At 44.0% G+C, this 13,868-nt stretch overlaps 1 protein-coding gene across 4 annotated transcripts in view; it reads left to right on the top strand.

Moving 5' to 3' along the window:
* The first annotated feature begins 485 nt into the window (after positions 1-485).
* Positions 486-13,868, top strand: part of LOC118402502 (phosphatidylinositol 4-phosphate 5-kinase type-1 gamma-like) — a 30,102-nt gene continuing 16,719 nt past the window's right edge. The window contains exons 1-6 of one of the 4 annotated variants that reach the window (XM_052476512.1): positions 486-758; positions 10,480-10,514; positions 10,780-10,875; positions 11,226-11,356; positions 11,595-11,712; positions 13,409-13,561. In XM_052476512.1, coding sequence (XP_052332472.1) covers positions 10,780-10,875; positions 11,226-11,356; positions 11,595-11,712; positions 13,409-13,561 — 498 coding nt within the window. In that variant the 5' untranslated portion in view covers positions 486-758; positions 10,480-10,514. Of the gene's footprint in view, positions 759-803; positions 1,293-6,383; positions 6,495-10,479; positions 10,515-10,779; positions 10,876-11,225; positions 11,357-11,594; positions 11,713-13,408; positions 13,562-13,868 lie in introns of those variants that run through there. The other 3 variants (XM_052476510.1, XM_052476509.1, XM_052476513.1) reach the window with 3 other exon arrangements.

Genomic DNA, 13,868 nt, shown 5'->3' with positions numbered 1-13,868 from the left:
CTGAGGCCCAATGTTGCATTCATTTTCTGCCATCACATGTTTCAGCATGATAATGCACAGCCCCATGTCGCCAGGTTCTGGAAGCTGAAAAGATCCCAGTTCTTCCATGGCCTGCATACTCACCTGACATGTCACCCATTGAGCATGTTAGGGATGCTCTGGATCGATGTGTATGACAGTGTTCCAGTTCCCGCTAATATACAGAGACTTCGCACAGCCATGAAAGATTGGGACAACAGCCTGATCAAATCAAAGTTGAATTGTCATGTGCGCCCAATACAACAGGTACCAACAGTACAAAAAATGTATTAGGTGGACAATAGGTAAGTAAAGAGATAAAAACAGTAAAAAGACTGAAAAATAGCAGGCACCGGTTAGTCTGGCTGGTTGAGGTAGAATGTATAGTTCAAGTGACTATTCATATGATAAACAGTAGTTTATCATAGTAGCAGCGGTGTAACGGGGGAGGGCACACATAGTCCAGGTAGCCATTTGATTATCTGTTCAGGAGTCTTAAGGAGTAAAAACTGTTGAGAAACCTTTTTGTCCTAGACTTGGCACTCTGGTACTGCTTGTCACGCGGTAGTAGAGAGAACATTCTATGACTGTGGTAGCTGGGGTCTTTGACAATTTTAGAGCCTTCCTCTGACACCGCCTGGTGAAGAGGTCCTGGATGGCAGGCGGTTTAGCCCCAGTGATGTACTTGGGCTGTGCTCTATGCGAAGGAGATGTTGCGCTGCAGGAGGCACCTCTTTAAGGTACAGGATCGGTGACCAACACATTCATATCTGTATTCCCAGTCATGTGATATTTATAGATTAGAGCCTGCATGTTGCGTTTATTGTTCAGTGTATGAGCATGTCAACAGCAAGAGGATGCTCCGATGACATGTATGATAGACCATCTTCCTTGAATGACGCAGTCACAGCTGTGAGAATGCAACCGAGTGGGTTTATAATGCTCGAGAGGAACAGTATGATATAGCCATTATGCGACAAGACAACCCCCATAGTGTGTGCATCATGCTCGTACAATTGCCGCGATGAAGATACGACTAGTGTTGATGAGGCCAACTATGTAGCCTATTCAACGTGATGTCCGAGTCCTATACATTCGGCATTCGCCATAGCGTCAACGAAGGGCATATAACGCGCCGTTTATCTGGGAATTGTAAATGGATGAGATTGCGACATCGGGGGAGGCCGGGGGAAGCATGCCCACATCTGGGGCGGAGAGATCGGACCAGATAGATACGGTCGGCTTCTTGCTCAAGCTTTCTTCTGCAGACATGGGTTCGTATGCCTGTGGTTAAGTATGAGACGAATTGACTCACAACATTTGCATTATTTAGAGCTCGTTCAGATGAGCTCAAGCGTCAGTAGAGCGCTGGCACTGTTCGATGGTGCGTAAAAGCGTTCATGCGGGTTTTGGTCCAGCTGTCAAACATGGTTTGTCTCAGTAGCCTAAATGATCTGTCAGTTTCCACACCTGATAAATGATTAACATTAATAGGCCTATAGCTAACCAAGATAGTCACTCTGCTATATAAAATTGGGTAGTTGCATTCTAGTCTATTAAGGGATAATATCTATTACATCAATCTCAGAACCCAGAACCAAATTGGGTAGTTGTATTCTAGTCTGTTAAGGGATAATATCTATTACATCAGTCTCAGAACCCAGAACCAAATCTCTCACCTGCGCAGGCCAGCTACTCGATTTGGTGTCTGTAACGAGAGACCATTTCATATATGTGTATATATAACAGCAGTGTAATGTAACCAATCTTTATTTAAAGATGATGAGTCAGAGAGGAACTGGATGCAGTATTTGTGTATTAGACGTCATGTTAACTGAACCATCAAGCTGTACTCCATCTTCTGCGCTTCCTCTCATTAAAGCTGTACAAGCAGTGTTAAACACACACACACACACACACACACACACACACACACACACACACACGCAGAAATACAGTGTACATAACATTAGTAACACTTGCTTTTTCCATGACATGGTAGACTTATTGATGTCACTTGTTAAATCCACTTCAATCATCAGAGGAGGATGAAGGGGAGGAGACAGGCTCCGGTGCTTGAATACATTAACAATGAAAAGTTGAATGCCATGGCAGATTCCATATTGCACATGGAGTAAAGGGACATTACTCGGGGCGGCAGCGTAGCCTAGTGGTTAGAGCGTTGGACTAGTAACCGGAAGGTTGCGAGTTCAAACCCCAGAGCTGACAAGGTACAAATCTGTCGTTCTGCCCCTGAACAGGCAGTTAACCACTGTTCCCAGGCCGTCATTGAAAATAAGAATGTCTTCTTAACTGACTTGCCTGGTTAAATAAAGGTAAAATTAAAAAAAAAAAATACAAAAAATGGTCAACAGCAGTATTTGTATTCATAGTTCACACATACAGGTAACTGCCAAAATAAAGGAAACACCAACATAAAGTGCCTTAATAGAGCGTTGGGCCACCATGAACAAGAACAGCTTCAATGCACCATGGCATAGATTCTACAAGTGTCTGTAACTCTACTGGAGGGATGCGACACCATTCTCCCATGATAAATTCCTTAGTTTGGTGTTTTGTTGATGGTGGTGGAACATCACGTCTCAGGCGCCGCTCCAGAATCTCCCATAAGTGTTCAGTTTGGTTGAGATCTGATGACTGAGACGGCCACGACATATGGTTTACATTGTTTTCATGCTCATCAAACCGTTCAGTGACCACCCATGCCCTGTGAATGGGGGCATTGTCATCCTATGGAGGCATAGCCATGGGAACCAAAATAATGGCCTGCCCAGCATTTTTATACATGACCCTAAGCATGATGGGATGGTAATTGCTTAATGAACTACTTTCAATATACTTTCAACTCGTGTTGCCAATATTTTGGCAGTTACCTCTACTCTTGACATTGCAGTCAATTCACCATTGCATTTTCACAGTTTTCCATCTGTAGAGAAGCAGCATTTCCCCCCCACACACACAAACACACACACAAACACACACACAAAGAAACAGCCCTGGTAATCAGTTTACTGTAACGCTGGTATAAGGGATCGGGAGACAGGCACAGGAATGCGTAACAGGGTTTTTTAATTTACCCAAATTACAGCGTGCTGTGTAAAGGCACGGGACGAAGACCAAACACTATTACAAAACACAGTGTTGACACCCAAACAAAAGAGCGAGGAGTAACTCAAATAAATAACACAATCATTATCACACGGGACGAGACCCGTAATCGTCTGCACAATATATGTGGCATGAAAGCCAAAACAACAGCACAGGCACGAACATTGTAACAATAATCGACAGGACAATGATAAATCAAGTACACAATTACTAATCACTGGGAATTGTTTTATTTATTTGTTATCTTTATTTAACTAGGCAAGTCAGTTAAGAACAATTTCTTATTTTCAATGACAGCCTAGGAAGTGGGTTAACTGCCAGGTTCAGTGGCAGAACGACTGATGTTTATCTTGTCAGCTCAGTGATTCGATCTTGCAACCTTTCGGTCACTGGTCCAACGCTCTAACCACTAGGCTACCTGTCACCCCCTGGAATAGGGGCCAGGTGTGCGTAATGAAAGTTCCGGAATTGTGCCGTGACATTTACCAGCAGCACTTAGACTAGTGACAATGCTAGAGACTGGCATCTGGTCCACTCCGCATCCAGCAGACCTTTAGCCACTTTTTACTCCCTCACTCTCTCTCTCCTCTCTTTCCCTCCTCTTTCTCCTCTTTTCCCCTCTCTCACCTTCTCTCATATATTCTTTACACTCTCTTCTCATCTCTTTCTCTCTTCCCTTTTCTCTTCTCTTTTCTCCATTCTCTATTAACCCTAAAGAGTGGATTGGATTATAAAACATCATGTATGATTATTACATAAGACAAGAGCAGGACAGACACACAGTAACAGTGACCACTGAGCCATGGGGACTGAGATGATACGATACGATACATTGATATGTCTGTTCATGTGAATATAACCCCATAGTTACTCACTCAGGGCATATTTGTGAGGCACTATGTTTCAGAATGCAGATCCAGTTCTGCCATTCTGACTTCCACCAGCACAAAACTACTCAAGGCTGAAGTGGTCTGATTTAGACTTGAATGAGCTTGAACGGTGGAGAATGTGGATGTGTTCAGTGTGTGTGTTTACATGCTTGTGTGGGGGTGTATGTATAACTGCTCTATCCCCTAGACGGCAGTGTTGTGCTATTAGACAATCTTACACAACTCTTGTTTATGTCTCAATAACACTCGGCATCAGGCGGCTATATTGTGAGCCGGCCAGTGAGAGGCTTAATCCTCTTTATACCATCTCTCTCTCTCTCTCTCTCTCTCTCTCTCTCTCTCTCTCTCTCTCTCTCTCTCTCTCTCTCTCTCTCTCTCTCTCTCTCTCTCTCTCTCTCTCTCTCTCTCTCTCTCTCTCTCTCTCTCTCTCTCTCTCTCTCTCTCTCTCTCTCTCTCTCTCTCTCTCTCTCTCTCTCACACACACACACCTAACTAACAGTCTAATTTAATACATTCCAATACAATCTCTGGAAATTATGCCACCTCTGGAAACTTAATCAGTAATTTTATGATCTGAAACATTCTGCTTTTTCAAACTATATTACAAAAATAACCTTTGAACATAAAACGATGCCAGTGTCTAATGCATTGATCCAAATCTCGATTTACAACTTTCTCACGTCGCTTCTGAATAACCGAGTGATGAACGAGACTTGAAAGTCTGGTACCGCGAGACTACGTTGACCCTGATACAGTAGTATTGTATACTGTAGTATGGTGATAGGTTGCCTTTGAGTGAGTATAGCTCCTCAGCAAATGATGTCCTGACCGTAATCCTACAGCACAGAGGTACTATCTGGGTATGGGCTACCTGAGGGTTCTGTCTGAAGGTTTTGTTTGGGTGTTCCATTCTATTTCTGTTCCATCTGAGTGTTCCACCATCTACTTGAGTGTTCTGTCTTTCTGAATGTTCTGTATGTCTGAATGTTCTGTCTGTTGAATGTTCTGTCTTTCTGAATGTTCTGTCTGTTGAATGTTCTGTCTGTTGAATGTTCTGTCTGTCGAGTGTTCTGTATGCCTGAATGTTCTGTCTGTTGAATGTTGTATCTGTTGAATGTTGTATCTGTTGAATGTTCTGTTCTGTCTGTTGAATGTTCTGTCTTTCTGAATGTTCTGTCTGTTGAATGTTCTGTCTGTTGAATGTTCTGTCTGTCGAGTGTTCTGTATGCCTGAATGTTCTGTCTGTTGAATGTTGTATCTGTTGAATGTTGTGTCTGTTGAATGTTCTGTCTGTTGAATGTTCTGTCTTTCTGAATGTTGTGTCTGTTGAATGTTGTGTCTGTTGAGTGTTCTGTATGTCTGAATGTTGTGTCTGTTGAATGTTCTGTCTGTTGAATGTTCTGTCTGTTGAATGTTCTGTCTTTCTGAATGTTCTGTCTTTCTGAATGTTGTGTCTGTTGAATGTTGTGTCTGTTGAGTGTTCTGTATGTCTGAATGTTGTGTCTGTTGAGTGTTCTGTATGTCTGAATGTTGTGTCTATTGAGTGTTCTGTCTTTCTGAATGTTGTGTCTGTTGAGTGTTCTGTATGTCTGAATGTTGTGTCTGTTGAGTGTTCTGTATGTCTGAATGTTGTGTCTGTTGAGTGTTCTGTATGTCTGAATGTTGTGTCTATTGAATATTCTGTCTTTCTGAATGTTGTGTCTGTTGAGTGTTCTGTATGTCTGAATGTTGTGTCTGTTGAGTGTTCTGAATGTTCTGTCTGTTGAGTGTTCTGTCTTTCTGAATGTTGTGTCTGTTGAGTGTTCTGTATGTCTGAATGTTCTGTCTGAATCATCTGCCTTTCTGAGTGTTCTGCACATATGCAGTAATTAGGAGTTAGAACTCTGCATGACTGGCAAAGTCCAACAAAAGACCCTGCTAGGAAGACAACATTCCAGAAACTAATCTGAAGTCTGAAGGCCTTTTGCCCAGTGTCATTGCTAGACTTTAAGATCAATAACTTAAAAGATTGGGTTGGTCTGTTGTGTGTCTCATTGTTTTGGCCCTGGTGTCTCTCTCTCGCCTTTCTTTCTTTCTTTCTTTCTTTCTTTCTTTCTTTCTTTCTTTCTTTCTTTCTTTCTTTCTTTCTTTCTTTCTTCCTCTCTCTTGCTAACTTCCATCACGGGCCATCTTCCTGCAGCTTGTTGTTCCAGTAGCTGGCACCTCTCTTAATCCTGCACTCTGATTGGATGCTCACTGCTCAGGGCATCCAGTCTACTGGGAGACGGTGGTGGTGTCAACCAATGACAGGGAGTTCAGATTAAAGAGTCAGGACTGATCTACTCTAGAAATAGATTTTATCTACGTCAGCTGCAGACAACAACTAGAGACAGGTCTGAATTTTGGGGAATTTTTGAATGTGTTTTTGGTAGCAGCAACTGCAGTGCCATTTTACCTTCAGACTTGAGTGACAGAGAGGTGAGTGAGACATTCAAAACTCTTAAAGGGTAGATGTGTTTACGCAAACTCAAGGTTTGCACTCTGATAAGTGTTAAAGGTATTACTGTAAGTACAACCAGAAGTGTTTCTTGGGTTGAGTCTAGCTGTGCTTGTACATATCCAGGAAGATTAGCCCTGATGGTACTACCAGTGGGTATTCTGATTTCATTTGTGGATTTGTTATTTGAATTCTGGGCATCAGCATTAGTCAACTACCCTGTTATAGCTTAGAAACAGTAATGGCGCCGGGGGGGGATGGCTGCCGTTTTATTGGCTTTTATCCAACCGTGCTATTTGTTTGTTTTTTCGCATTGTTTGTAACTTATTTTGTACATAATTTTGCTGCTACTGTCTCTTATGACTGAAAATGGCTTCTGGACATCAGAACATCAATTACTCACATTTGGACTAATAATTTTTCTTTAAGAGTTGGACGGGAGGGATTTACTCAGACACCCGAACAGGACCTCATCCCTGTCTTTCGCAGGAGAAAGAGACAGCGATTTCGCAGAAGGAGATCGGGGTGCCTTGTGAAGATCAGTCGACGAGTGGCAAATCTACCGCTGCCATCCGTACTGTTAGCCAACGTAAAATCGCTGGATAAATGGGACGAACTCAAAGCAGACATATCCTACCAATGGGACATTCAAAACTGTAATATCTTATGTTTCACCGAGTTGGATCTGAACGACGACATTAATATAACATACAGCGGGTGGGTTATACACACTATCGCCAGGATAGAACAGCAGATTCCGGTAAGACAAGGGGTGGCAGTCTATGTATGTTTGTAAACAACTCCTGGTGCACGATATCTAAGGAAGTTTTGAGGTTTTGCTAGCCTGAGGTAGAGTGTCTCATGATAAGCTATCTACCTAGAGAGTTTTCATCTGTATTTTATGTAGCTGTCTACCTAGCACCACAGACCGATGCTGGCACTAAGACCACACTCAATGGGCTGTATACCGCCATAAGCAAACAGGAAAACGCTCATCCAGAGGTGCCGCGCCTAGTGGCCGGGGACTTTAATGCAGGGAAACTTAAATCAGTTTTCCCTCATTTCTATCAGCACGTTAAATGTGCAACCAGAGGGAAAAAACTCTAGACCACCTTTACTCCACACACAGAGACGTGTACAAAGCTCTAACTCGCCCTCCATTTGGAAAATCTGACCAGATTCTATCCTCCTGATTCCTGCTTACAAGCAAATATTCAAGCAGGAAGCACCAGTGACTCGGTCAATAAAAAAGTGGTCAGATGAAGCAGATGCTAAACTGCAGGACTGTTTTGCTGTCACAGACTGTTTTGCTGTCACAGACTGAATATGTTCCGGGATTCTTCCGATGGCATTGAGGAGTACACCACATCAGTCATCAATATGTGCATCGATGACTTTGTCCTCACATTGACGGTACGTACATACCCCAACCAGAAGCCATGGATTACAGGCAACATCCGCACTGAGCTAAAGGGTAGAGCTGCCGCTTTCAAGGAGCTGGACTCTAACCCGGAAGCTTATAAGAAATCCCGCTATGCCCTCCGATGAACCATCAGACAGGCAAAGCGTCAATACAGGACTAAGATCGAATCGACTACACTGGCTCCGGTGTTCCTTGGAAGTGGCAGGGCTTGCAAACTATTACAGACTACAAAGGAAAGCACAACCAAGAGATGCCCAGTGACACAAGCCTACCAGACGAGCTAAATAACTTGTGTGCTCGCTTCGAGGCAAGTAACATTGAAACATGCATGAGAGCGTCAGCTGTTCCGGACGACTGTGTGATCACGCTCTCCACAGCCGATGTAAGATGCCTTTAAACAGGTCAACATTCACAAGGCTGCAGGGACAGAATGATTACCCGGACTTGTACTTTGAGCATGCACTGACCAACTGTCAAGCATCTTCACTGACATTTTCAACCTCTCCCTGTCTGAGTCTGTAATACCAACATATTTCAAGCAGACCACCATAGTCCCTGTGCCCAAGAATACTAAGGTATCCTGCCTAAATGACTACCAACCCGTAGACCTGACGTCTGTAGCCATGAAGTGCTTTGGAAGGCTGATCATGGCTCACATCAACACCATAATCCCAGAGACCCTAGACCCACTTCAATTTGCGTACCTACCCAACAGATCCACAGATGATGCAACCTCTATTGTACTCCACACTGCCCTTTCACACCTGGACAAAAGGAAGACCTATGTGAGAATGCTATTCATTGACTACAGCTCAGCGTTCAACAGCATGGTGCCCTCAAAGCTCATCACTAAGCTAAGGACCCTGGGACTAAACACCTCCCTCTGCAACTGGATCCTGGACTACCTGACGGTCCATCCCCAGGTGGTAAGGGTAGGTAACAACACATCCGCCACACTGATCCTCAACATGGGGGCCCCTCAGGGGTGCGTGCTCATTCCCCTCCTGTGCTCCCTGTCACTCATGACTGCACGGTCAGGCACAATTCCAACACCATCATTAAGTTTGCCGATGATACAACGGTGGTAGGTCTGATCACCGACAACGACGAGACAGCCTATAGGGAGGAGGTCAGAGACCTGACAGTGTGGTACAATGACAACAACCTCTCCCTCAACGTGATCAAGACAAAGGAGATTATTCTGGACTACAGGAAAAGAAGGATCGAGCACGCCCCCATTCTCACCGATGAGGCTGTATTGGAGCAGGTTGAGGGCTCCAAATTTCTTGCCGTCCACTTCACCAACAAACCACCATGGTCCAAGAACACCAAGACAGTCGTGAAGAGGACATGACAAAACCTATTCCCCCTCAGGAGACTGAAAAGATTTGGCATGGGTCCTCAGATCCTCAAAAGGTTCTACAGCTGCACCATCGATAGTATCCTGGCAGATTGCATCCCTGCCTGGTATGGCAACTGCTCGGCCTTTGACCACAAAGCACTACAGAGGGTAGTGCGTACGGCGCAGTACATCCCCCGGGCCAAGCTTCCTGCCATCCAGGATCTCTATACCAGGCGGTGTAAGAGGAAGGCCCTAAAAATTGGCAAAGACTCCAGCCACCCTATTCACAGACTGTTCTCTCTGCTACCGTATGGCAAGCGGTACCGAAATGCCAAGTCTAGGTCCAATAGGCTTCTAAACCGCTTCTACCCCCAAGCCAAAGGACTCCTGACATCTAATCAAATGGCTATGCAGACCATTTGCCTTGCCCCCCTCTCTTCTACGCTGCTGCTACTCTCTGTTATTATCTATTCATAGTCACTTTAATACCTCTACCTCGACTAAACGGTGTACATTTTCTCTGTACCGGTACACCCTGTATATAGCCTCACTATTGTTATTTTCCTGCTGCTCTTTATTCGTTACTTTAATGTCTTACTTTTGTTTAGGTATTTTCTTAAAACTGCATTGTTGGTTAAGGACTTATAAGTAAGCATTTCAATGTAAGGTGTACTACACCTGTTGTATTCGGTGTGACAAATAAAATAAGATTTGATCTGAAACAGGTGTGAATAATACAAACGTAATATAATGCAGTTGATGGATGGTCCGTGTGTGTGTGTGACACCTTGTTGTGTGACCACCTGCACTTGACTGCCAACGAGGGCAAGAGTCCAGCATTGTATGGTTAGGGCAGCATGGGTCAAGTCTCAGGTTGATGTGTGTGTGAGTGTGTGTCGGTAATGTCAGTGTGTGTTGGGTATGGTGTCCAACACTGGTGATAGTAGACTTGGGTTGGCCCATCATTATTCTTCACTACACCCCTCTAGCTGATGTTTCCCAGAGGAAATACACCTTTAATAGTAGTAGTGATATAGTATAGAAACATAGATGTACGTAGCTTGATTTTGATGTTTTATACCTTCCTGGCAATAACAGGTGCATACTGGGGCCTTTTATCCTGGTTCATGTATGTATCTAACAATTAGGCCTAAATTATGCATTGATGTTCTCTTTTTCTCTCTCTGTTTATCAACAAAAGACACTGGTCGTAGGGAGTCTACAATAACTAGTGAGGTGAGGGCTAGTTACACACACACACACACACACACACACACACACACACACACACACACACACACACACACACACACACACACACACACACACACACACACACACACACACACACACACACACACACACACACGCACACACACACATACACACATACACACACACACACACACACACACACCTAAAATTACATATGTTTTTATGCAGTGCAGCATGCTATGTAAGTAACCCACAAGTAAAGCCAGTCTCCCCTCTTCTCTGTCAGATGCCGTCCCCCACAGCTCAGGGTCTAGGCCCAGGTCAGGAGAAGAAGATCGGCCACAGGAGAGTAGATGCCTCTGGAGAGACCACCTATAAGAAGGTACACTACTCCTTTCCTCTTCTGCATCCCTCTCTCACCTTTCCTCTCCTGAATCCCTCTCTCTCCTTCCCCTCTCATCTTCATGTTCTTCTATTCTCTCTCCACTATCTCTCCTCCCTCCATCCCATACCTTACTTGTCTCTCCTTCTTCCCTCTCTTCCATGTCCATGTCTTCCATGTCCTCTCCTACCTCTCTGTTTTCTTCCTTCTTCTCTCCCCAGACCTTTCTGTACTTCTTTGACTTCTCCTATCTCACTGTCCTCCTCTCATCCTTTTCCTCCCTCATTTTAATTTTCATGGATCTATTTTGGTGACTTGTTGTTTGTAACCTGCCTGCCTGTGCCCTCCAGACCACGTCATCTGCCCTGAAAGGTGCCATCCAGCTGGGCATCGGCTACACGGTGGGCAACCTGAGCTCCAAGCCAGAGAGAGATGTCCTCATGCAGGACTTCTACGTGGTGGAGAGCATCTTCTTCCCCAGGTGTGTGTCTGACTTTGTGTGTGTGTGTGTGAATGGCAGATGTGTGTCTGACTTTGTGTGTGTGTGTGGATGGCAGATGTGTGTGTTTACAAATGGGGAGGGGTGTTTTTTGTTTTTGGTGTGTGGATAAAACCACCTACAAAGTGAAATGCTCTCTAGTACAATAACTTGTTCTCTCCCTTCCTCTCTCCTGTCGTTCTCTTTCTGCCTCTCATCCTCACTGCCATCTTCTCTTCAGTGAGGGCAGTAACCTGACTCCTGCCCATCACTACCCAGACTTCAGGTTTAAGACCTACGCCCCCGTGGCCTTCCGCTACTTCCGAGAACTGTTTGGGATCCGGCCAGATGACTACCTGGTGAGAGACAGTAACCATAGTAACCTCAGTAAATATAGCACTACAGATAGTCTTGTTAATACCTAGGTTAAAGCTGCAATATGTAACTTTCTGGGCGACCTGACCAAATTCACATAGAAATGTGAGTTATAGCTCTGCCATTCTCATTGAAAGCAAGTCTAAGAAGCTATTTCTATGCGCTATTTCTATGCTTCCCATTCTCAAGTTTCATTTTAGCCTTTTACTAGCTTCAAACAGCTGAAAATACTTTGGGTTATGGAAAATATATTTCACAGCGGTTTAGATGGTACAATGATTCTCTACACAATGACAACTTGTTTTGTCACAAACTGAAATTTGGCAAACTATTTGAATTTTTGCAACCAGGAAATAGCGGAGCGATTTCTGCATATTGCACTTTTAAATAAAGTGTCCTACAGCAGGTGATTAAATGCATAACTAACATGACATCCTGTGGATTTATCAAGGAAAAATAACCCCTGGTTACATCCAGTCTGACTTCCTCGTCCTCTGGCCACACACACGCACACGCACACGCACACATGCACAGAAATGCAGAGAAATACATTAGGAACACCTAATGTATTAGGAACACCTGCTCTTTCCATGACAGAGTATCCAGGTGAAAGCAATGATTTCTTATTGATGTCATTTGTTAAATCAACTTCAATCAGTGTAGATGAAAGGGAAGAGACAGGTTAAATAAGGATTTTTAAGCCTTGAGACAATTGAGACATACATGATTCTGTATGTGTGCCATTCAGAGGGTGAATGGGCAAGACAAAATATTTAAGTGCCTTTGAACAGGGTATGGTAGAAGATGCTAGGTGCACCGGATTGAGTGTGTCAACAACTGCAACTGAGTTTTTCACAAGCAACAGCCAATTTGACACAACTGTGGGAAGAATTGGAGTCAACATGGGCCAGCATCCCTGTGGAACGCTTTCAACACCATGTAAAGTCCATGCCCCGACGAATTCAGGCTGTTCTGAGGGCAAAAGGGGTGCAACTCAATATTAGGAAGGCGTTAGGAATGTGCTGGATTAATGCAGCAATCTATGCATATGTACACTGAGTGTACATATGCATAGATTGACTCACACACACCACACTTACACTCTTACACAGATACTGTAAATGCGTGCACATACACACGTGCACACACAGTCACTCCTATAAAATCCCACTCTACCTGCACCAGATGGAGATTAGCAGATTAAGACTTTCTTTTTAAAGCTCCAAGTTGATAACAGTAGACAGTCAGGTACAGTATAGGCCTAATCAGAAACAACCTTTTTGTGCATCTGTTTCTATTTGTATCTATGGCTTTTCTATGCATGGTTTTACACTTTCAGGAAATAGTCATATTTTAGTCTCATTGCATTAATCCAGCATGAGGAATACATAGTGCCACATTCTCCGTTTTTCTGAATATGGGGTATCATATACTTTGTGTAGAGACTGAGAGGATCTTCACACTCTCCCCTTAAGCTTGTTAAGCCCCTGTGTTTATCTGGCCTTCCAGACTCCACTTCAGGTGTCTGTAGAAAGTAGAAACCTTGCAAAGTGCCAAGTGAAGGTCTGAAGCACCATGTAAAGTGCCCTATTTGAACCACTCCAGTGTTGGTGCCATTCTCTATGCTATCTCTATGACCCACTGACCTAACCTGTGTGTATATCTATGCTCTCTCCCCAGTACTCTCTATGTAACGAGCCCCTGATCGAGCTGTCCAACCCGGGGGCCAGCGGCTCCATATTCTATGTAACCAGGGACGATGAGTTCATCATCAAAACAGTCAATGCCAAGGAGGCAGAGTTTCTGCAGAAACTACTTCCTGGATACTACATGGTTAGTCTGTCGCAAGCTCCCCCTTCATTCTAATAAATAAAAAGTGTGTGTGTTTGTGTTGGTCACTTTGACCCTTGGCCCCTGGGGTTAACCTATGGTCAGCTGTGACGCTAATGAGGCTGAGCACACTACTAAGACACACGCCTAAAGCACACACACGACCAGAGGCTTTGAGTCCAGCCGATTCACGTCTGTCAAGTGTATGGGCCAGGAGCCAGGGTCGCTCTAGGCAGAATCTGTAGGGGCATTTTCTTGTTAATATTGTCATCATAATAAAGTTTATATAACGTATAGCAAGCTTATCAAC

Source organism: Oncorhynchus keta, chromosome 23, assembly GCF_023373465.1.
Source record: "Oncorhynchus keta strain PuntledgeMale-10-30-2019 chromosome 23, Oket_V2, whole genome shotgun sequence".
Taxonomy (NCBI): Eukaryota; Metazoa; Chordata; class Actinopteri; order Salmoniformes; family Salmonidae; genus Oncorhynchus; species Oncorhynchus keta.
Note: the sequence above shows the minus strand (reverse complement) of the source record. Positions and strands in the feature narration are given on the sequence as shown.